General features: G+C 34.8%; 1 protein-coding gene across 1 annotated transcript in view; it reads right to left on the reverse strand.

The window, feature by feature from the left end:
- CUL3 (cullin 3) overlaps positions 1-26,143 on the reverse strand; it is a 102,418-nt gene that overhangs the window by 10,670 nt on the left and 65,605 nt on the right. Inside the window, exons 4-14 of the mRNA XM_081095501.1 lie at positions 21,655-21,815; positions 19,900-20,014; positions 18,099-18,327; positions 14,187-14,332; positions 13,290-13,466; positions 11,668-11,838; positions 11,028-11,135; positions 8,159-8,283; positions 6,638-6,734; positions 5,054-5,188; positions 2,315-2,501 (exon numbers count right to left, since the gene is read on the reverse strand). Of these exons, the coding sequence (XP_080951627.1) occupies positions 2,315-2,501; positions 5,054-5,188; positions 6,638-6,734; positions 8,159-8,283; positions 11,028-11,135; positions 11,668-11,838; positions 13,290-13,466; positions 14,187-14,332; positions 18,099-18,327; positions 19,900-20,014; positions 21,655-21,815 (1,651 nt within the window). The remainder of the gene's footprint in view (positions 1-2,314; positions 2,502-5,053; positions 5,189-6,637; positions 6,735-8,158; positions 8,284-11,027; positions 11,136-11,667; positions 11,839-13,289; positions 13,467-14,186; positions 14,333-18,098; positions 18,328-19,899; positions 20,015-21,654; positions 21,816-26,143) is intronic.

Below are 26,143 nucleotides of genomic sequence, written 5' to 3' on the forward strand. Positions count from 1 at the left end.
AAAAAACAATCCCATTTAGCACTGCAAAACAAAAATTAAGGTATGTAGGAATAAATTTAACCAAGGAGGTAAAGAACCTGTACTCATAAAATTACAGAATGCTGAAAAAGAGATAGAGAACGATAAACAAATGGAAGAATATTCCATGTTCATGGATTGGTAGAATCAATATCATTAAAATGTCCATCCTACCCAAAGCAATCTATAGATTCAATGCAATCCCTGTTAAAATACCAACGGAATACTTCAAAGATCTAGAACAAACTCTCCAAAAATTTATCTGGAACAAAAAAAGACCCCAAATAACTGCAGCAATCTTGAGAAAGAAGAACAAAGTTGGAGGGACCACTATACCAGGTACCAAGCTATATTACAAAACCACTATTCTCAAAACTGCCTGGTACTAGCACAAGAACAGACATATAGACCAATGGAACATAATAGAGAACCCAGAGATCGACCCAAGCCATTATGCTCAATTAATATTTGACAAAGGAGGCAACAGCATACAATGGAGATAAGACAGTCTCTTCAAAAAATGGTGTTGGGCAAATTGGACACATACATAAAAAAAAAAAAAAAAAATAAAGAAACTACGCCACCAACTTACACCATACACAAAATAAACTCAAAATGGATAAATGACTTAAACGTAAGATGGGAAACCATAAAAATTTTAGAAGAAACCATCGGCAGCAAAATAGCAGACATTTGTCGTAGCAATATCTTTACCAATATAGCTCCTGGGGCAATGGAAACTAAGGAGAAATAAACAAATGGGACTAAGTCAAAATAAAAAGCTTCTGCACAGCCAAAGAAACCATCAACAAAACAACAAGAAAGACCACTGCATGGGAGAACATATTTGCCAATGTTATCTCCAATAAGGGTTTAATCTCCATAATTTATAGGGAACTCCTACAACTTAACAAAAGGAAGATAAACAATCCAATCAAAAAATGGGCAAAGGACTTAAATAGACACCTTTCGAAAGAGGACATGTAGAAGACCAAGAGACATATGAAAACATGCTCAAAGTCACTAATCATCTGAGAGATGCAAATCAAAACAATGAGGTACCATTTCACACCTGTCAGAATGACTATCATCAACAAATCAACAAATGACAAGTGCTGGAGAAGATGTGGAGAAAAAGGGAACCCTCTTGCACTGCTGGTGGGAATGCAGACTGGTACAGCCACTATGGAAAACAGTATGGCGTTTCCCCCCAAAATTAAAAATGGAACTTCCATTTGACCCAGTAATCCCACTTCTAGGAATATATCCCAAGAAGATTGAAACACCAATCAGAAAGGATATATGCACCCCTATGTTCATAGCAGCACAATTTACAACAGCTAAGATTTGGAAACAGCCTAAGTGCTCATTAGCAGATGAGTGGATTAGAAAACTGTGGTACATCTACACAATGGAATACTATGCTGCTGTAAAATAGGAATTCTTACCATTTGCAAAAGCATGGATAGAACTGGAGAGCATTATGCTAAGCCAGCGGTTCTCAACCTGTGGGTCGCAACCCCCTTGGCAGTCGAAGGACCCTTTCACAGAGGTCGCCTAAGACCATCCTGCATATCAGATATTTACATTATGATTCACAACAGTAGCAACATTACAGTTATTAAGTAGCAACGAAAATAATTTTATGGTTGGGTCACAACATGAGGAACTGTATTTAAAGGGCCAGAAGGTTAAGAACCACTGTGCTGAGCAAAATAAGCCAGTCAGAGACAGATAAATATCACATGATATCACTTTTTGTGGAATATAATGAACAACATAAACGGATGAACAGGGAGAGAACCAGTGTCATAGAGACATTGAATAGACTGTCCAACCTATGAGGAAAGGCAGGGGGTTGGGGGTATGAGATCAACCAAAGGACTTGTATGCATGCATATGAGCATAACCAATGAACACAGACTGGGGGTGTGAGGGCATGTGCTGGGGGTTGGGGTTGGCTGGGGAGAGGTCAATGAGGGGAAAAGGAGACTTATGTAATACATTAAAGAACTTAAATTTAAAAATAAATAAATAAAAAAAACCCTGTAATTCCTGCATCAAAAACCTATGCAAGTATCAAATTCACCACTATGAATTACTTTTAAAAACGTTTACTGTACTTGGATTCAACTGCATTGTGACAGAAACACAGAGTGATAAAAGCGGCTTTAATTAAGACTATGTGTCATGCAGCACCAGAGAAGACTTGCTTTTTTAAAAGCTAAAAATCATACAGATTAAGAATTTTTAGAGAAAAAAAAAATACAATGTTTTAAGAGGAACAATATAATACCTGTTTGAATCTTGACTCTGTGTAGTTTGGATGTGAACTGATCATTAACTGTGAATATGTGACCATTTTCTATTTCCTTTGACTTGGGTTCTTTTGTGAGAACTCGTTGTGTTGGTTTACCACAGGCGAGAGACTGCAGGGCTCTAACAAGTTCCCTTTCAGGGATATCCGTTTCTTGTTGAATTTCCTGAAATTTTATCAGATTGATATAATTATAAACAGACTTTTTGACAGGTTAAGGCAGATTAACTAGTAAGTAAAATTGATCAAGCAGTGGTTAGAGAGGTAATATCACTAAAGTAATATTTTACAACCAAGAATTCCCCATTATGATACTTGGCCAAAATCTCACTAATTTGGAAAAAACAACAAAAAACAGAGAAAACCATGATTCAATTTACAAAATAAAAAAATACATGTACTTTTTTATTTTAGGAGATATAAGGCCCAATCTAAAAATATCATCCAGCAGAGAATATTAGGAACCTGCTTTAATACTTAGGTAAAAATAAAGTGTTAACCAACATATAATTGCTACTTTTAGAAATACTCTATAATCTTCCTTTGAAGTTTATTAACATGATTCCTTTGCTTAGTAACTTCTTTTGTAGAGAGAAGCGAAGTAAGCTTGAACTAAGGCCTTCTATCAGACAATCAAAATTTATATTCCAAGTTGACCATATCTACTGTCTGTATGACCAAATTAAAAACATTACGTACCTGGTAATTAATACTAAATATGAAAACAATAAACCGTTATGAAGTGCAGGTAATAAATGTTGCTACATGTTATGAGATAAATAAAATATAATAAAAGCAGTTCAGGAAAAAAATGTATAGTTGCCATGAATGCATGGGTTTTAACTGCCATGGGCACACTGTGTATGTTTGTCAATAAATACAGCCGACTCTTCCCATCCGCTGTTTTCACATCAACGGATTCAAACAACCTGGGATGGAAAACAGTAGTTTTGCATTTTCAACAACAGTTTTACATTTGTTGAATCTGGGAATGTGAAGGACCAACTACTATAGAGTCAAATTAGGGGCAGATTTTCAACTGGGGGTGGACAGGTGTCGGACTCCTAAGCTCTACGTCAGTGATGGCGAACCTATGACACGCGTGTCAGAGGTGACACACGAACTCATTTCTTTGGTTGATTTTTCTTTGTTAAATGGCATTTAAATATATAAAATAAATATCAAAAATATAAATCGTTGTTTTACTATGGTTGCAAATATCAAAAAATTTCTATATGTGATATGGCACCAGAGTTAAGTTAGGGTGTTTCAAAATGCTGACACGCCGAGCTCAAAAGGTTCGCCATCACTGCTCTACCTTGTTTAAGGGTCAACTGTATAATTTTTAAAAATATGTTTTACTTTTTTAGAGCGAAAAGAGAGAGGACAAGAGAGGAAGAAATATCGATGAGAGAAACAAGTATCAGCTGCCTCCTGCATACCCCCTACTAGGGATCGAGCCTGCATCCCGAGCAAGTGCTCTGAACTGGAATTGAACCTGTGTCCTCTCGGTGCTTGGCCAGGGCTCAACTGTATAATTTTTAAATTCATTATAATCTTATGTCAGTGGTAAAGTAAGAGAATTGTACATGGATATGATTTAGTCCCTACCCTACACAACTAGAGGGATGTATCATGCAACAAGTCTGCACACTAGGCTATACCGCTTTGATTCACTGCATATTGCATAGTCCACGGACACAGAAAATAATATAGTGAAGGCCTGGGGTGTGTGTGTGTGTGGGGGGACTCTGGATAGAGTGGGGCAAAGGGGGGGGTGAAGGGGGGGACATCTGTAATAGTGCAACAATATTAAAAAAAAAACACACACAAAAATAACCATACCACTAGGAAACTGAAAAGGCAAGTGAAAGACTCAGAAAATATTCATAGGACATAGATCTGACAAAGGATTGGTATACAGAATTTATAAAGAGCTTTAAAAATCTCAATAAATATATGAACACCTCACCAACAGGACACATAGTGACATATGAACACACAAAAGATGCTCAACATCAAGGAAAGGCAAGTTAAATCCACAATCAAATATACATCAGTTAAAATGGCGAATATTAAAAAGACTGATAATACTACATTTGGGAGAGTATGTAGGGCAACTGGAACTCTCCACTGATGGCAGGAATGTAAAACGGTACAATCAATTTGGGACATAGTTTGGCAGTTTCTTAAGAAGGAATAAACTACTAAAACTACACATGTAACAATATGGATTATTCTAAAAAACACTGTGCTATGTAAAAGAAGCGCCACAAAAGCAATTCGTATTGTATGATTCAATTTATGGGAAATGCTAGAGAGGCAAAACTAGTCTATGGTGATAGAAAGCAGATCACTGGCCGCCTGGGTATGGGGACAGTGGGAGGGAATTGACTGCAAAGGAATATAAACATTTTGGGGATAGTATTCTACAGATTGTGATGGCAGTTACATAGGTATGTACACCTGTTAAAACTCATCAAATTGTGCACATACATGAGGTTTGTTTATTACATAGAACTTATACTTCAATAAAGTTTATTTCAAAAAGCCAAATGAAATATGACCCAACAAGTGTATGATGTTCACAAAGGTTACTAAAATAGTAATATTCATCATCAAATAATAACTCTAAAGGTTATTCATATAAGAAAGATTCAAGTAACGTGAAAATTAGAACTAAAACAATTGGTTCAAATTTATATAACCAACCCATACCTCAAACGTATATTTTTCTCTATTATTAAAGAGCATTAATATAGTCATCTGGAAAGTGGAGACTTGCAGTATGTGCTTCCGTGTATTCGAGCCAGTGACTTGTGCCCCTCCAACACCAACTTCAGATCCATCTTCCTGTTTCATTTTTTAAAAAACATAACGAAGACATTATCACATCCTGGTAACTTTAACAGTATATTTGAGAAATAACCCCTGTAATGACAAGCCCCTTTTACAAAACTACATTAAAAAGAAAATGTTATTTAAAAACGTGTATGTGTGTATGTGCACATATACCAAATCTTCATTTAGGGTTTTCGTTTTGTGTGTATGTTAACAATTTAATTTTACAACTAAAATTATTTTAACAGTATACAATAGAATAATAATGGACTTATATGACATTACTCCTTTATACCACTACCAAAAGTAATAGGGTTAGGTTTCCTTTTGTGCGGTCTGGTCATAGCAAGATATCAAGTGATAGCTAGGATATGGGGGAATCCTTTGCCATCCTTACAGCTGATTTAAGTAAAAAATAGAAATTTAAGTCTTCAATAATTGACATATAAATTTTGTTTTAAAAACCTACTAGTTTGTTTTATAAAACTTCAAAAGATAAAATAACTGTTTAGGAAAAAATCCTCTCCTTTAAAATCAAAACAAACAATAATTAAAAGCTGAGTTCTTTAGTATCCTTGACCTTCTCACTTAAATTAGGTATACAATTGTGAGTAGGAGAAACAGAGTTTATTCTTGTATTATTATTTATTAATTATTGTATTATTTTTCCGTATGAACAGCTATAAACCTACTGTCCCCTCACCCTGTATACAAAAGCTTCCAACATTATTCAACTAAATGAATTACAAGGAATATTTCCCATTTCAATTAAATATACAAATTAGAATACACATAGCCATTTTAATAACATATAAAACTACTAAAATTCTAATTACAATATAGAATAAAACAGTCATTTGCTGCCTGGATGACAACTTAGGTATTATCTTTTATGTTTTGCTGGAAGCTTTTTACTATTCTATTTTTAAGGAAAATGACCCGGATTAAAGTTATAGCAAGCAATAAAAGTACTCTAAACCTCATAATCTTTAGATATAAAGAAGTGATTACTTTTTAAAAATGAAGGCAATTCACTAGCATGGTGCTCACTTTAAAATAATCACTTTAGTAACATTTTGTACATCTCACAAATCTCAAGTGTTAATGTTTCCAGTTTTGATTGCTGAAAATTAATAAGGATTATAGGAGACCAAGAATTTGGAAAGGGGAGTCATAGCTTTGTATGCCCTCAAATCAACTTACATCTTATTATTTTATGCAATATGGTCTCAAGTCTAATCTTATAAAAAATGTGTAATTATTATTATTCACTCCAGGAAGACTACTAGTATAATCTTCATATTGTCAAATGAAGTTATTTAGCAACTGAGGGAACAAAGGTAATAAAGCAAAGTTCCCACCTTTTTAATATTTGAAACAAGGAAATAGAAATAATTAACCCAAGTCAACAAAAATCACAAATCAGTTCTATAGACTAATTTTAAGTTACTTAATACTTACCTTTTTGACTGGTCCATAAAAGGTGGCATTGAGATCTGCAGAACCCATGTGATGCTGGAGTGTGAGCTGCCGACCACTGTGTTTCGCTAAGTAAAACCTTCAGCAAATCAAACCAGGTTTTAGAGAATCATACAATTTACATATCTGAAATTATAAACTACTAGTGGCCCAGTGCACAAATTCGTGCACATTTAAAGGACATTAATTAGAAGAAATATTTTAGTATCGTTATTCACCCTTTCTCTGTAATAGAAGTGTCAACCAAATTCATGATCGATAATGACAGATCAAAACACATGCATGCGATTAGCACCAGCAAGAGATTTACATATATCACGCATGCTCGAGTCCACTTAGCCTTTACAGATATAGAATAAACTTGCTTAATTAGACCTGCTTTCTGATGTAGCTAAACTTTTTCCAGCCCAGTAAAGCACCCCAACTTCTCTTTCAGGTAACTGTCAGCAACACAGCAGTAAATATCAACACAAAGCAGATTATTGTAGATCATGCTGGGAGAACAAAGGGTAAAATATTTAACTGCAGCAGTGTTTGACTATATTCTGCGCAGTGAGAAAACCTGAAGTCATTTTCAAGGTCCACCATTTCTTACTTCTTTCCGTCGGGTCAAAAGTTTCTAAACTTTCTAAATCTCCGTTTTCTGGCTAATGAAAAGAAAACAGGATTCCACTGAGTCTCCTACCTACCTACTCCAGGACTTCTGTGAGGATCAAATGAAATGAGGCATGGGAAAACACTTCACAGACATTTGGTTACAGTGTAAAATGTTTCCACCTGGCTATAAAGGAATTAGTGTTCCTGGGCTGAAGAAACTGCAAGGAGGCTAAATGCTAGGAAAGGAAGCCGGGCATTGCTATGTGACGTCATTACCCAGACGGGCACTTACCATATTAGCCTTTTATATATTTAGGTAGGAAAACCCTTATGTAAGGCAGAGTTAAAAAGATAGCATGCACTAATGCTGAAGGACATCAATAAAAGATTCCTTTGAAAAGAGTTTATGCAATGCATATTAAAAGCATAAAGGATAATTCTCCTTTTGAACATCAGGTAAAAAATGGAGTACAGCCCTCGGGTTATGTCAGACTCGACGTACGTCATTTCGTGGTTACAGCGCCATCTCCCATTTATAGTATTTATAAAAAATAAAAAAAAAGTTACATCATTTCGACATATGTACATATGTGCTTTATGATTTTTATTATTTATTTACCACAAGTAAAGGTCAGGAATTATCTTTCTTTTAAATTTTTTTTACTGTTTCACTTCATTAATGCTGTGTATGTGCTCCATGTGAGTGACGTAGGTGCTTATGTAGGTGAGTTCCGACTTACAGCAAAAACCATGTTACGTCACGCCATAGGAACGGATCTCCGATGTAACCCGAGGACCTACTGTATGTGTATTTATCCTCAATCAGGGACACTACAAATGCTCAAATTTATTTCAACTTTGGATAGTTATTTGTTCTTAGAAATACAAAGTTTGATCTACATTTACCTCCTGAATATCTCAAAAGCATGTCTTGGTGCTGGTGGGATGTTGCACTTTGGTGTGGCTGACTGAGTGGGCCAATATCCTGTTGTGAGCACCCGGACTGTGAGATCAACACCACCTAATGATACCTGTGTAAAGGAGAAAAAGATGTTCCCCAACAATTAACTAGGATTTGTTATCTGTTCCATATAGACACTGTGTCAGTTATCAAAGTAGTTAGTTCCATATCCGATATTGAGCAAATAAAACATTATCTTCTTAAAGGTTAGGCCCACCCGTGTTTTTCAAAATTTTAACTCTCCTGGCGAAGATTTATATATACTGCTTAAGATGTTGACTTTAAAACATTGGCCAAAGGACAGTTGTTAGCAGGTGAACAAAGGGTTAGTGGTGTCATTGAGACATGCAAACTTTGGCCCTGCAGCTTTTTTAGATAAAATGTTAAGTGTCATATCTGTGTCATTTTAAAGAAAAATTTAGGATACTAGCTCTCATCTCAGATTTTAGTATTTTTACCATATTAACTCACAAATAAAATACTTCTATTGCATTTACATTTGAAGTATATTGATCAACATGTTTTTTCATGTAGTTCACATTCTAACAAACTTTGCATATGATACTAAATCCTGTTCTACATAGTAGATGCTCTATGAATATTTGAATATGAATGACTACTATCTCTGTCACATTGGATATTTTCTTCTTGTTAAACAAATTTAACAAAAATAAAGCATATAAAGATTCTTAAATGTAAAACAGTATCTTTATTATTGACTAGAGACCCAGTGCACAAAATTTGTGTGGCGGGGGGCGGGGAAATCCCCTCAGCCCAGGCTGCACCCTCTCCAATCCAGGACCCCTTGGGGGATGTTGTGCCTAAACCGGCAGTCAGACATCCCTCTCACAATCCTGGACTGCTGGCTCCTAAGGACTCACCTGCCTGCCTGCCTGATCGCCCCTAATTGCCCCCCAGCCCTCTGCCAGCTTGATCACCCCTAACCGCCTCTGTCTGCTAGCCTGATCGCCCCCAACTGCCCCCCCCCACCCCCGCTGGCATGGTCACCCCACGCAGCCTGCTGATCAGTCGTTTGGTCGTCCCTCACTAACCCCCCTGCCAGCTTGGTCGTCTGTTTGGTTGTTTTGGTTGCGACGATCGCTTAGGCTTTTATATAGATAGATATTCACAGCTTATTCTAAATCATTGTATTTTTATCTAACCTGAGTGATTAATGACAGATTTCTAAAAGGAAGAGATAAGCTTATAAAAAATATCTTAAAATATTCCACTCAGATTTCTTCACAAATACCTACTAAATGATCACTCCATTTTAAAGAAACTAAAACTAGATAGAAATTCTAGATCAGTGATGGCGAACCTATGACACGCGTGTCAGAGGTGACACGCAAACTCATTTTTTTGGTTGATTTTTCTTTGTTAAATGGCATTTAAATATATAAAACAAATATCAAAAATATAAATCTTTGTTTTACTATGGTTGCAAATATCAAAAAATTTCTATATGTGACATGGTACCAGAGTTAAGTTAGGGTTTTTTAAAATGCTGACACGCCGAGCTCAAAAGGTTTGCCATCACTGTCCTAGATGATGCATAGGACAGGATAATAGCAGAGACTCTTAGATGATGAATGGAGGAGGGCTGAGAACTGCTGGTACTTTGCAGGTTGGGTGGATTGGGGTGTTGAGCTCACAACTTGGTTCAATACACCCAAAACAGTAAGTCTTTTTTTTTTTTTTGTAAACCTTTTCTCCCACATACCCAACAAAGACTTTACCCTCAAGTCTTTTCTTAAAATCTAATTTTTTAAAAGAGGCCTTGTCTGACCACCCTTCCCTATTACAGATTTCTTTTGTATATTCTATTGCCAGCTCAGGTGCTATGTGTTTACTCATCTTGTTTATCAACTGTCTCCCAGACTAGAATATAAGCTCCACACTGGCAGGGAATTTTGTCTGTTCCATTCTCTGCTGTACATCCAGTGCCTAGAACAATGCTTGGCATGGACAGTTAAGTGGGTCAGAATGCCTTGATATGTACTTGCCCTTTTCTACAGAATTAGCTATTATCACATATTTTGTTTGTTATGAGATTGTGGGACCATAGAAGTGGTAACCTAATACTTAAATACTAAAGGAAAGACCTACTATTTTAAAAAATGGTTGTGATATGTCTTAATTACAAAGTAATATGTACAGTCACTTGAGAGAGAAAACTTTTAAAGAAAAACTTCGGAGTTCTCTAAACTTAAGGTAAAGTTGTAAAACAGATAAAATAAATAAATAAATAAAATTCCGAACCCAATTAAATCCTCACAAAACCCACTGGACTCCAAAGCCATAGAAGTTGCAGCTCACTGCCTTCTGGAGTCACAATACAAAACTACACTTAGAACATACTAGCGTCTGTGTTTTTATACTCAGCCCAGCCCCACCAATCCTGAGGATGTCGGATCCATTTAACATCAATTAAATAGGAGGTAACAAAGACAGCACAATCCTGGGGTAAAGTGCAAGGAAGAGAATTATATACTTTAGAAAGCTTTCATAAGACCAATATTCTTTTCACAATCCAGAAGAATTTAACAGCAGAATCATTCTATTTATTAAATTTTCTGCACATTCCTTCACGTGAGGAGGATAAACTGTTTTAGAAGAATAAAAAACAAATAATTTAACATCAATAGTTAGAAAAAGAGGTTATATGGGGGAAAATAATTTTTTAAAGCACTCACAGACACTAATGGACATTTTAAAAAATGACAGCAGTCCAGTTATTTGATATATAGATGAAAATGTCCATTACGTAAGATTTTACATAAAACATACAGAAGTAGAAATAGAACAATTTACCCCAGTTGCCTGTAGATGTTGCCTGAATTCATCCATAGTTGTATTTGAGATGCTCATATCCCTAAACATTCCTTCCAGTTTTGATGTGAATTGACATCCACACTCAGTCTGTGTAAGAAAACAACAAATAAATGATGTTTTTTTCTATGAGAAAACATACATATAAATAAACAATTCCATGTTACTGTCATCATTTCTAAATTTTTCCTATAGTTGCTCTAAGAGTACAGGTACCAAATTTTAGTGTTTAAAATGCAGATTCTAAATCTCTTTAGGATATTCCAAAAACCTCACTGAAGGCAGGGGCCCAGAACTCGTGTTCACAAGCACCTCATGTGATATGTGTACAGGTGGTCTACGGACCACACCTTTGTACCTTTAGACAGAACTATATAGTAATATTGCCTTTATTGTTTCCCTTGTACTAATCCTTCTCAGATTGCCATGAATGTACCACCATGCTAAGAGAAATTCCAGCAAACTTCGAATATATGAGAACTTGAATAAATGTAAGTACAGCTATATAGGTTTATAAAAATAGTATTTTAAATCAGTTAAATATTTCCAATCAAATGTTGCTGTTCAATCATGTGACAAACATTAGGTAGGTACACTCCATTCCATCTTATATACATCTTACCTTTAACTTAGATATCATATTTTTTTCAGAGTCATCAGAAACACTTTTATTTGTGAGAAGTCTCCTTGCCAAGTGTTGTTTATAATAACGTTCAAATACATCTTTTTCTTGCATAAACCTAAATAGGACCATTGCCTTATCCAATATTGTTTCTACTTCTTGCTCTGTTAGCTGCAAAATCAATTAAAAGAGTACTTAATAATTTCAAAATTTTAGTTGTACAAAAATAGCACCACAGTTCAACAGTTTAAAAACAATACTGTGACAACAAACATAAATTTTGGTTACACTATGTCAGAAGGAGGGATCTCCTTAAGACAGTGGTTCTCAACCTTCTGGTCCTTTAAATACAGTTCCTCATGTTGTGACCCAACCATAAAATTATTTTTGTTGCTACTTCATAACTGTAATGTTGCTACTGTTATGAATCGTAATGTAAATATCTGATATGCAGGATGGTCTTAGGCGACCGCTGTGAAAGGGTCGTTCGACTGCCAAAGGGGTCGCGACCCACAGGTTGAGAACCGCTACCTTAAGAGACGGTGCCTCCTACTTCATAAGGGAGCACACCACAACTCTGACATCCTATTCTAGTATAGCATCAATCAGGCATTGACATGGAGTTCCATTCCCTAGAGAAGCGGTCGCCAACCACTGGTCTGTGAGGTCCGAAAGGTTAGCCCTAGAGGGCTACTACTGAAATGATACATGGCTGGATTAAAGGATGATGAAGAACAGATGAAATAAAATTATAAATGCAAAATGAGTATCTTACAATGCCTTTGCATAATATGTAGGCAGGAACTTACATAGCCAAAAGACAGATATTTTCACATAAGATCAGTCAAAATCTAAATTGTGCAAACAGAAGGATAATTTGCTATAATTTAAAGCAGTGGTCGCTAACCTTTCGCACCTCTTGAACCCCCAGTGGTCCGTGGACCACCAGTTGGTGACCGCTGATTTCAAGAGTAATCAAGCCCCATCACCCTTATCTTTTAAATAGGGAAAGGTGATACTGTGGCAGGTTGTATTAAGCTTTTATTAAAAATTATGAAAGAATAAACAAATGTCTTTTATTCTGTGTCTTAATCTTTTGTTTGTTTCTGCTAGAGGAGCCTGTAAAACCTGTGAGGTCATTCGTTGCTTTTCCCTTTTGTCTCACAAATTCCAAGGTAGAGTAAAAGAGCAATTTATGTGTAATTAAAATACTCTTAATTTAATTTTCTATGCTAATAGTGAGCTTCCAAGATCCCAGGTATACAATAAAAACTTGAAACTGAGCTTCAATATATGCTTTCAAACTATTCTCCGTTATTCTAGTCTATGCCTTCAAATTCCTGGCACCCAAGTATTATCTGATACATAACCCCAAGAACCAGATGAGAGCAACAATATCCTATGCTATGGCTGTGTAGTTGTTTGTTTTTATAGATTAAGTGAAATGTCAAAGTACCTCTGGCCATTTCGATACCGTAAACAATCCTTTTACATTTAAGCACAGCACATGCTTATTTTTATATTTAAAAATTCTCTAATTTTGTATTTGATTTCCCAAGCTTATATACAATTTTATATCTCTAAGTAAAATTTAAATGTATTTTCAAATACACTATACTTACCCCTTTAACTCCCTTTTTCAACTTATCATCAATAAATAATGAGAGGTATTCAGGGGACCTGGAGTTGAGGTTGAGAAAATACTCAAAGTCACCCGCAATAGTTTGTTTAAAGAGTCGGTCATTATTAAATGATTCCTGCAGGAAGCGATCAAACCTACTCTTCAGATCCAATAAGCCCTTCCAAATAAAAAAGGAAGAAACATTATAATAATATCTCTAGAAACAATATGCATGCAAACATGTACGTTTCTTTTAACTTTGCTGGTAATATAAATGTGTGCACTCAGTGTTAAACTTAGAGATTCTATATTATTTTCAAGCCTGTATCTAAGCCTGTATTAAAATGTCAGTGATGAAGGAAGTATTCTTTCATTCATTTATGTATTATTGCACTTAAGATGAACCAAAGAACCTCCTTACTTGTTTCTCCCCATCCTGTCTTTATTAAGTGGGCAAGCCCGAAAAAAACAGCTTTAAAAATGTACCATGAAACCCTTTTATTTATATTAAAACAGGAAAATTTGGAACAAATTTTTTTGCTCTTACTATTGCTTGAAAGCAAAACATTTTGAAACAAACGTATTTAACACATTTTTTTAATACACTAAAATATGAGCACTTAGGCATATAAAAAAGTAGAAAGGAATAACTTTCATTCTTAAGACTATTTAAATAAGGTCTTTACCAGGCAGAATAAATGAAAAGAAGTAGCTGAGTCTGGCTTCCTAATATATACATACTTTGCAAAACTCTAAAATATTTAGGATAATTATATATACTAATTTACCACAGGGACAATTAAGTAAAAAATACATACTACATGTCATAATAAGTGACCTTTTTAGTACTTGTCAACAGTAGTTTATCATAAACTTAGAATCTTCTGTATTTACCTACCTGGATATAGTCAACGGGATTCTTTCCTTCGCCTTCCTCAGAAACAAGGGCTTTACCCTGCTCTCTCAAATAGGAACTCATACACTCACACATTGTTTTCAAACCATTTGGCACACGACTAAATAACTTGTACATGCAAGCAAGGTCTGTAATCAGAAAGCAAACACAAATCGGCTACATTTAAGATTAAGAAAAAGTGTGAATCTCTGTTCATGCTGATTTGTAATACTTTAACTTATTTCTCGATTACAATCATTTGTTGACATGAAAAACTACTACCACTCCCCCAAGCAAAACAGAAAAAAGGAATAAACAGGCCAGTTAATGGTTATTATTGAAATTTATGATACCAATTCAGATGAGACGCTCTGAAAGCATCAATAAAATGTCTCAGCAATTTTAGTTTACATGGAAGAGAAGATGCCCAAACTGTATAACAAAGCCACAAAAATGAAAACTACAATTTTTAGTTTCTGTATAACTTATCCTAAGTAATTCTAATCTAGAACCTAGTGTTACTATAAACTGTATAAGGATAACTTTCATTATGGTGTAATTTGTAGTCAATAAAAAAATTTTAAACCCATTAAAGTCTTATGGATATTTTTAAGCATGTCTATTTTAAAGGTTCAAACAATAACCACGAAAACAAATATACTAGAATTTATTTCATTTCATATCATGATAAAGTTTACATGAAATTTACAGCATAAATTCCAATTCTTTAATATTTTCCTCAGAGCAATTTCTAATATTTCCCAGGTGATGTCTTAAAGCCAGTATCTATATTTTAAAAATTGGGTTATCTCAGAATTAAAACTTTAGACTCTGTCCATTTTTTATATCATTTTCACGGATTAAAATGTAGAGTTGAAATACTGCTTTTCCAAATGTCTAATGTTTTTTGAAATAAGAACTTATAGGGAGACTATCATATTAGAACTTTACAACAAAACCAAAAAAGTTTTATAATCAAGAAGTTTTGAAAATGGAGTTAAAACAAGCTGTTTCTAGATTAGACACTGAGATTATTTTTTCTGTCAAGTGCCAAATAGTAAATATTTTAGATTGTGAGCCACATATGGTTTCTGTTGCTATTCAATTTTGCCATTGTGCAAGAAAGATGCCATAAGCAATAAATGGGCATAACTACGTTTCAATAAAACCTTGGTTTTTAAATAAAATATATATAATGTTCTGTGTAATGAAACATATTCTTTGAAAAAAATTTTCCCCCACCAAACTGGTGGTGGGCTATACTTGGCAAACAGACCATAATAATTTACCTAGGCTAGTCTATATTTACAAGAGAAATTTAGATCCTAAAACTAAAGTTGTATGTATTTTTAAAATACTTACAAGCAAATTTTATAAAAAGGGCTTCTAAAATTTGTTTCAGTGACTTGCAAAAACAAATTTTATTTAAAAATAAGTTTTTATCAATAATATAAATCTAAAGTAACCTACACTGAACAAAGCTTACAGTTTTTCTCATTTAGCATACAACCAAATTTCTCATGTTGAAAATAGGTTATTACAAATTCAACAGTATGGATATATACTACAGTAAATTTGGCATATCAGATATTTCTAACACAACGGTTCCCAACTTATCTGTTTTGTTCCTATGCAGTCACAGTTTTACTTAATTATATGCTATATAGTTAACTGTATGTAAATTAGTACATTTCATTATCTTTCACTGTATATAAATATATGGTATAGTAGAGGATATAAATGAGAAAATAAAAACACTTGGCATTCAAAATTAAATATCAAAATGAGATGCCATTTGAACTTAACTTCACAGCACTATCTGCATCTGATAATCAGTCAATCCTTTTCATCCTCCACTTATGGTGGGAAAACTATTTTTCACTTTCTGATTTATGAGACATTTGGCTTCATAATGGTAAAGCCGTGACCCTGACCTATTCTCGACAAAATGATCACGAGCAGGGTCTAGCAAAAATTAAGATATTGCACAATTAGGTTTCTAGTGGGAAGTCAGGAAAACTGAAACCAGATTTTTACAATTTAATTTAGAATCACAGGTAGTTGCTTATATATGGTAAGTAGCTATTGTGGTATTTCTTCATTCCTGTACTTAAGCACTTGCCATGTATCAGGCATAATTGATGCTTTTAACTGAAGTCTCCAGGTTATAGAGATACTATAATTCAGGCATGACTAACAATCTCTCCATCAAACATTTCATAGCCTCTAATCTTCAACCCATTTAATCTCCCCCCTCCCAGGTTCTCAAGGTAGATAAGAAAGAATTAATTCAATGGCTAAACAGCACATTAGAAAATTTTTGGATTCTAATTTTGTTTAAATAGGGAAAATGCTTTTCATAAAGTCCAAATCTGCCAGGGACCATTTACATCAGGAGTTATCAAACTGAAGTCCATAGACCAAATACAAATACAGCCCATTGTCTTTTTGTAAAGCATATAAAAATAAATCAAATGAAGTTTTACAGAAACAGTCAAGCTTATTCTTTTGTAATACTGTCTACGCCTACTTTCTCAATATGCAGTAGAGATGAGTAGTTTACTGTATGGCCCACACATCTAAAATATTTACTGCCTGCTCCTATACAAGAAAGTTTGCTAACCCTGCTTAGACCTGAGACATGCAGGAGTAGCTTATTTTAGAAAACATGACAAACATACATAAAATAATTTTTGTTCTGTTGCTTTTAGAAAAATGTTTACCAGAGGGTTTTTTAAAATGCAACTTTTTTGGCTTTAATAAAATCTACAGAGTTATATAAAACTTTTCAGAAACTTATTACACGTTTACAAATACAACCATTTCAAAACACAAAGCCAAGATTTCATTGAAGGAGGCATGCAACAACCTCTCTTCTCATCATGTTTCTTTTCCATTTTCTTATATCCTCCTTTCTTTAAAATTTTTCACATAAAAATCCTTCTTTTCATTCCCTACCTAGGTCATTACCCCAAATAGCAATATGTATTTCACCTATAGCTCATTACCCCAAACAGGCAATATGTATTTCATCTATAAGGAGTATGTGGCTAAAACACTGCCAAAATTTCATCTAAGAAGCAGGAGAAAAGAAGAGTAAGTACCAGATTTATTTTTCAATATCATGTCAGTGATTTATTTATAAAGTCAGAGTTTTAAAGCAAATCTTCAAAAATTAAGAGTGAGGAGAACATAACTGATTCCTTATTTCTTCTTGGGTACTTGTCACAAAATACTGTTTTCAGGAAAATAAAGGTAAATAGCCCACACAAGGAAATGCTACAGTTGCCACAAAATACTGTTTTCAAAAAAATAAAGGTAAATAGCCAAAATGGGTAAATGCTGCAGTTATCTCAAAATTTCTATTTTTACTTTTATGCAATTCTCCCTTCTCCTTTTTTAGTCTATAACTTCAGAGTCCCCCAAAACCAATGAACTAATTTATTTAAATACACCAACAGGAAAGACACCTATTTTTGCATTTTTGGAAACTTTATCACAACTAACTCCCATAGAAAAGCCTACAAAAATTTTAAGATTGGAGCTTCAGATTTTAAAACAATCACAAAAACTACAGGACAATATTTGGGAATAGAGTCCAAGCCCTCTAGTATATAACACCAAAGTACAGGAATAGATGAGGAGCTTGTTGTCCTCACCAGTATTACATTTATCTTCTGGGTAAAGAAAAACACAAAGTGAGGAGACTTAAGATGAAAGAAAAAAGTCACTTCACTAGAAACATCTAAAATCCTCAGTAATAAATGCAAAGCTTTACCATTAAATCTTACCAAAGTAACAACTAAATTAGTGATATAATCCACTTTTTAAAAACTGACATTATCTTACAGAAAAATTTAAAAATACTGAGAACTTGGTAGAACTATAAGGATTTTTCCAACTGCTAAGACTTACCTTCTGTCTTTCCATTTTTCAACATATGTACTAGCCCAGAATTCTCCATTTCTACTATAGTTTTCATGTGCTTGGAAATAAGTTCCCTCTCCACCACCTTTACAATAGGCTCTTCAGTTGATTTATCAAGGCAGTGCATCACCCGTTCTATTTCTTCATTAATTCTAGCTTCTACTTTCTTTATATATACTGAAGCACTGTTTTCTGCTAAAAATTTCTGGCTTTCCATCTGCAAATAGGAAGCATGATTCTTTAAAAACACAGAAGCAAAATGTGTTTCTGCTTTTAACTATATTTCTACAGTGTGTATCAAAAATCAAACTAAATACAATAAGCACTATTAATACTTTATATAGTGTATTACACATGATCATACAGTCTGCGTTATATACTTTAAAGCATTATTTACATAAAATTGAATTAATACATTATCCTTGAGCAGTGTTTTTCAAATACTGCCAATGTACTCCAAATAGCGGCAAAAGTAAACACATGCCAGAATAAAGCATCTGACTCAAAGTGAGAGTGGCAAATTCTTCTTTGATCTGTTTTAATTTAAAGTTATGCCTAGAAGGAATCATCATGTTTATCATATAGTTTTGCTGGCATACTGTTAATTACTGAAGTCCTCCTGCCACCCTGACTCTCAGGCTCAAAGGAGTATATATACTGAAGTTGGAGAAATGGAGCTTTTAAATTACTATCAATCTTGCCTGCTAACACCAACCTTATAGAGGTTCCACTAAATTATAAATGTTAACCCAAATGATTTAAACTTATTTGAAAGTAGGATTAATGAATATATCTAAGAATTACATAATAAAAGACATGTTGATATGAACTATAGATAAATTTAATACCACTTCATACTATCTTAACAAAAAGTATTCTTAGTCCTTGAAAATAATCAAATTTCTAAGAACGTACATTAACACACCAAACAAAAATCTTGGTGAGATCATCTTAATAATCCCTGGCTATCATCATTACCTTATAAATACTGTCTTCTATCTGTCATAGTACTCAGTTATTATTATCATCATTCTATATAATAAAAGGGTAATATGCAAATTGACCCTAATGGCAGAACAACCAGAATGACCGTTGGACCAGTCACTATGAGGCACACTGATCACCTCTCGGTCCCTTTCCCTGGCCAGCAGGCTCCAATCACCCAATGGCAAATGGGGAGCTGGGGTTAGTGGTGGCAGGGGGTGGGGCCGGGGAGCAGGCAGAATGGCCGACCTCTTGGTCCCTCTCCCCCTGGCCATCAGGCTCTGATCGCCCGATGGCAAATGGGGAACCGGGGGTGGGTGGTGGCAGGGAGCAGGGCTGACTTTGGGCAGCTGGGGAAGATGGCTGATTGCAGGCCAAGACTAGGGACCATACCTGTGCACGAATTTCATGTGCTAGGCCTCTAGTTTCATTATAAATTAGTAATAATTTAGCTTTGCTTTCAGCAATTTAGTTGGTTTTGGGTTGTATATAATGCTGCAAATGTATATCAATTGTATTTACTGACCTATAGTTTTCCAATCAACAGTCTTGAAGACATATATGCACTATGGAATCATGCACTTTCCTACATTTATTTTACTAGTTACTTATATTATCAAAAGCCTGTATAGTGAAACTTCACTGGTGATACACTGCACAGTAACTTGTGGGTAAACAATTTGCAACATAAGAGCCTCAGTAAAAAAGGTCAAAAATGTTCAAATTAGTAACCACATTTAATAACTTTAAGAACATCTTAAAAGAGCACTTATTTATGTATCTTCACTGATACATAATTTTTTACCTGAAAAAATTCTGCAGACATTTCCAAAAAAGGAGCCTCAAAATCTTCTTCATAGACTGATCGTCCTTCAAGACCTAAAATCATTAACATCTGGCACGCATTTCTTATTGCGCCTCTGTCAAAAGAAGTTACAACCACTTGAAAATCAAATTACATCAAAGACTCGTACAAAAAATACAACAGAAATAGCTAAAAAGTTTCAGAATATTTTTTTTAAATCAGTGACCAATCTCCCAGAAGCAGCTTCTTTGCAACATGAGGTTTTAAAGTAATTTTCATTGGAAAGCAGTACCTTGACTGCACAGGTATTTATCTCAAGTTGTTCTCAAGCAATAACTTAAACATTTGAAAGAAAAATGTTTAAGATGTCATGTCTAAATAGTTCTATGTATTTAAAAACACAGAATAAAAAAAGCTATTATATCAGGAAGCAGTGAGGATGAAAGGAGGCTGCACAGCTTGACATGTAAATTTTTGTACCAAATGATTTTTGGGCAATCCTGACCAGGCACCTATGTGGAAATAAAAAACTTTATAGCCATAGTCGATTTGACTCAGTGGATACAGTGTTGGCCTGTGGACCAAAGGGTCCTGGGTTCGATTCTGGTCAAGGGCATTTACCTGGGTTACAGGCTGCTCCCTGGCCCTGGTTAGGGCTCGAGCAGGAGGCAACCAATTGATTTGTTTCTCTCACATTGATGTTTCTCTGTCTTTCCCTCTCCCTTCCACTCTCCCTAAATATCAATGGAAAAATATCCTCGGGTAAGGATTAAAAAACAAAAAACAAACAAAAAAAGAACTTTACAATTCTTCATCTATTAGCTGCTTTGAATAGAGAAGCAGAGAAAGCAGCCTTGTATGTTTCAAGCCACTTGAGCTGGTGTCACTGTAATCATTAGAAGGAATATGAGAATAGTATAGTAGTATTTCTTAGCTGGTTTAGACTATGTTCAACATTTTTCTTTAAATATGTTAACAAGAAAGGCTAGCCAAAAGCCCTTAAAGAAAAAGACAAAGGGGGAAAAATGTTATCACCCAGCCAGAAAAAGAACAAAATGCAAGAATAAAAAATACATGAAAAATCAAAGGAAAAAAATTGCCGTCCACTGCATACTTTGTGGGGACAAGGCAAAAGAACTCTTGTAGAAAGGTCTAAAGGTGAGAGAGTACGAATTACAAAATAACTCCTCAGATATTGAAAACTTTGGTTTGGGGATCCAGGAACACATCGATCTTTGGGATCATAAATGACCCAAGCACTGATATCTACAGCCTGGAATTCTGTGTGCTGGGTAGGTGAGGTTTCAGCATTGCAGACAAGAAATGTAGTTCAGGTTGCACTGGGGCTCAACACACCGTCAGCAAGGAGGAGGCCATGTACTGGTTACAGCAAAAGTATGACCGGGATCACACTTCCTCACAAATAAATTTCCATTTCTAGCCAAAACGCCAATAAAATATTTTCAGTGAAATGTAAACAAAATGACAACAAAAATCAAATGGGAAGACTTATGGCTGAACTGCTTTAAAAAAAAGTATACCAAATTGAAGGTTAAAATGGTCTCTTACAAAAATAGAAGTGTGTTTTTAAGTTAACATCTATGTAACTTTGTTAACTGTGATGTAAGCTTTTAAGAATTTTCATAATGTGCTAGAAAATCAAACTTTCATTTTAATAAAATTTTGACAATAAATTGGTTCTCAGGGTATAACTGCTAAAAACCAAAACCTAATGAGTTAAAAGATGATTAATACCGGTCTACAACTTCTCCTTTCCGCTCTCTTGCAATCATATCCAATAATGTTTGTCGTAGATGATCCCTAATACAGCCATATCGTACAACTTGATCTCGAAAAATAATTAATCCCAAATTGTAGACATTCTCCACATTATTTTGTTGTACATATACACGGTCCTGCAGTGAAAATAAAATCATAAAACATGAGTAGATCTCTTGCAGACATAATAATCACTCTAAGATACAATAGTAAAGGAAATAAAATTCCCAAAGTAGTCAATTTTGCAGGTGAAAAACACTTCAAGCTATCTTAAGCAACACGGAATATTCTACTACCTCCTAAGTTATATAAAAGATTTTTCAATTTACAATTGTTACTGAAACAAACGATGCCCATTTACCCTAAAAAAAAGGGAGAAAAAAGCTAGCACACACCGGGAGGGGCAAGTAAGCAGAAAGCAGAGGAGAAAGGTAATCAGATCTTTCTTTCTCCCCAAAGCCATACCATGCTCAAACATGGTTCTTACTTTATTAAATACTCTACTTGAAGATCATATTCTATGAATGAAAATTGTGAGCTGAATGAAATACAGATCCAAATGGTTTAAGTTGATTGCTTATTGGTAAATATTAAAAGGCTCTAAGGCTTATAACAGAGCAGCATTAAATATTACATAATTAAAACACCTCCAGTTACTATCATTTTAAACAGATTACTTAGTAGTAATCATCTTATGTTCAAGTTCTTACCAACACTGACTACAGGTATCTCACTATAGAGCAGTGGTCCCCAACCTTTTGGACCTCATGGACCATCAGTGGTCCACGGACCACCAGTTGGCGACTGCCTGCTATAGAGCACAAGTAACCCAGAACTATTGGCTACGAAAGTCTAATTTTGGGCATTCTTTGAAATTCAGTATTACATCAAAATACACAGAAACAACTACTGTTTTTAATTCACAAAGGAATTAGTAATAGAATTCTCTTCTATTCTTAAACACGATTTCTCTGGGCTTTAGTGGGTCTGTGAACTTCCTAAAATTATAAAATCAATGTGTTTGTTCATATATAAGTACTTTGGAAACAAAGCTCAGAGCTTTCACCAGATTCTTAAAGGCATCTGTAATCCAAAAACAGTTAAGAACCACTTCATATGGATCTTTTAACATGTGTGGTGTTTTTTTCTGTTTGTTTTTTACATTTTAGATATGTTTTATTTATCAAAGTACTACATTACTTAGATTTAATAAATGTTAGAAGCTGTACAACAGATAAGAATAATTTGTATCCTTTCTTTTAAAAGAAACATTGTCATTACAAGCAACATCAAAGCTACAAGCTGAACATGAACAAAAGTTCTAACATATTAGCAATACACCTACAATGATACTGATTAACCTTCCAACCAATTTTTACTAAATTCTCCATGAGTACCACTCTCTTCATATATCATTCCTCCAATCTTCTTTTACGTATCTTACATAATGGTACATACCTAATGGATAAAAGGAAAACTGCTCTTTTATTAGCATCTGTGGTGCTCACATTTTTTTTAAGTCCTGAAATCAACTTCAGTGAGTTTGAAATTTTCATTGATAACTTCTCCGACAAGTTCTCAGGTTTCACACTATTCTCAAGATCTTAAATTCCAAAATTCCCTCTGAACACATCCTTCCTGCTATTCTATTGCTCTCACTGTTTCTTATGTACTGAAACTACTCTTTACACTCATGTCCTTCAAGTCCAACTTCCCAACTGTCATCCAGGTTTGCCTCACGTTTCAGTATAAAATCAGTTGTCCTTAAAAAGTGGCACAAATCTAACCTAATGAAGCAAAAAGTCACACAAGTTCAGGAGACCCAGAGATTCCCAAACAAGAAGCCAAACAGGCAAACACCCAGCCACATCATAATTAAAATGCCAAAAAATTAAAGATAGAGAGATCATCTTCAAGGTAGCAAGAAAAGCAATTTGTTACAAAGGAGCTCCCATAAGACTGTCAGCTGATTTTTCATCAGTAACTGCCAGAAAGGGAATGGCATGAAGTATTCAAGGTAATAAAAAGCAAGAATCTGAAACCAAGTTTTCTATATCCAGCAAGGCTATCATTCAAAATAGATGGTGAAATAAAGAGCTTCCCAGACATAAAAAAGGCAAATGAGTTTATCACCACCAAACCAGTACTGTAAGAAATGCTAAAGAAACTGCTGAAATGAGAATAGAGAAATAGACATAAAGAATAAAAATGACGATAAATAAGTACCTGTCAATAATAACCTTAAATGCAAATGCTCCAATCAAAAGACACAAGGTGGTTGAATGGATACAAAAACATGAACAAATTACATGCTGCCTACAAGAGACCCAGCTCAGAACAAAAGACTCACAAAGCAAGAGAGTGAAGGGATGGAAAATTTTTTCCATGCAAATGGAAATGAAAAACAAGGTGGGTTAGCAATATTCATATCTGACAAAACAGACTTCTAAATGAAGGCCATCACAAGAGACAATAAAGATCACTACATAATACTAAAAGGGTCAATCCAACAAGAGGATATAACTCTTGGAAGCATATATGTACCCAACAATGGAGCACTTAAATATATATAACTTCTAGAGAACTTTAAGGGAGAGATTGACAGCAATTTAGTCATAGTACAGTCACTAACTTCACTGGATAGATCTTCCAGACAAAAATTAAGAAGGAAACAATGACTCTAAAGGACACACTGGATCAGATGGATTTAATTGACATTTATAGAACATTTCACCAAAAAGCTGCCGAATATACATTCTTCTCAAGTGCACATGGGTCATTCTCAAAGATAGAACAATGTATGGACATGCAAGAAGATTGAAATAATATCAAGCATCTTCTTGGATCACAATGGAATAAAATTAGAAATCAACTATAGTAAAAACATTCAAAAACATTCAAACGCATGGAAACATGTTATTAAAAACAATGAATGGTTTTCCAATGAGATCAAGAAAGAAATCAAAACCTTTCTGGAAACAAATGAAAATGAATACACAACAACCCAAAATACATGGGACACAGCAAAGGCAGTCCTAAGTGGGAAGTTCATAGCACTATAGTCCTACCTCAAAAGACAAGAAAAATTAATAATAAACTATTTAACCCTATAACCCAGAGTAAGTAGAAGAAAGGAAATAATAAAGAAGAAATAAATGATACAGAGGCTAAAAAACAATACCAAAAAAATCAATGAAACCAAGAGCTGGTTCTTTGAAAAGATAAACAAGATTGATGATCCATTAGCCAGACTCATTAAGAAACAAAGAGAGAGGACCCAAATAAATAAACTCAAGAAACGAAACCGGCAAAGTAACAACCAACACTACAGATATACAAAGGATTATAAGAAGATACTATGAACAACTACATGCCAACAAGCTGGACAATGTGGATGAAATGGACAAATTCCTAGGAAAATACAATCTTCCAAAACTCAAGCAGGAAAAATCAGAAAACCTGAATAGGCTGGTAAGTACTGATAAAACTGAATCAGTAATAATAATAATAGTAATAAAAAAAGTCTCCCAGCAAACAAATGCCCTGTTCTCGACAGCTTCACAGGAGAGTTTTTACCAAACATTTAAAGAAGAACTAACACCTATCCTCCTCAAACTATTCCAAAAAATCCAAAAGGAAGGAACACTTCCAGCTCTTTCTACGAAGCCAGCATTATCCTATTTTCAAAACCAGATAAAGACACTACAAAGAAAAGAAAACTACAGGCCAAGATCCCTGATGAACACAGATGCTAAAATCTTCAACAAAATATTAGCAAATTTAATCCAGAAATATATTAAAAAGATCATACGCCATTGACCAAGTGGGATTTATTCCAGGGATGAAAGGTTGGTACAATATTCACAAATCAATAAACGTGGGATTTTCTTAAGAATAGTAACTGTGCATGGAGGGACCTGGAGAATATTATGCTAAGCGAAATAAGCCAGTCAGAGAAAGACAAGTATCGCATGATCTCACTCATATGTGGAATCTAATGAACAAAATAAATCCAGATACAGAAGCATGGAACAGACTGTGAAATATCAGAGGGAAGGTGGAGGTGGGGATGGGTGGGAAGAGATCACCCAAAGAATTTGTATGTATATACACTGAGTGGCCAGATTATTATGACCACCTGATGTTTGTAGGCAAATTAGCCGTAGACTGCATCATATGGGATATGGAAGCCCAAGGCCTGTTCGAACACCTTAGCTATCTGCAGTTACCAAACTAAAACGTCTCCAATTCGCACAGGAACACAAGGATTGGACAGTTGAGCACTGGAAAAAAGTCCTGTGGTCCGATGAATCACGTTTCCAGTTGCATCATGCAGATGGCAGAGTGAGAATTTGGCACAAACAGCACGAAAGCATGCACCCCACATGCATGAGTACAACCCTTCAAGCTGGTGGGGGCAGTGTTATGGTTTGGGGCATGTTTTCCTGGCATGATTTGGGCCTTT

The sequence above is a fragment of the Myotis nattereri genome (genome assembly GCF_964212035.1).
Source record: "Myotis nattereri genome assembly, chromosome: 7".
Lineage (NCBI taxonomy): Eukaryota > Metazoa > Chordata > Mammalia > Chiroptera > Vespertilionidae > Myotis > Myotis nattereri.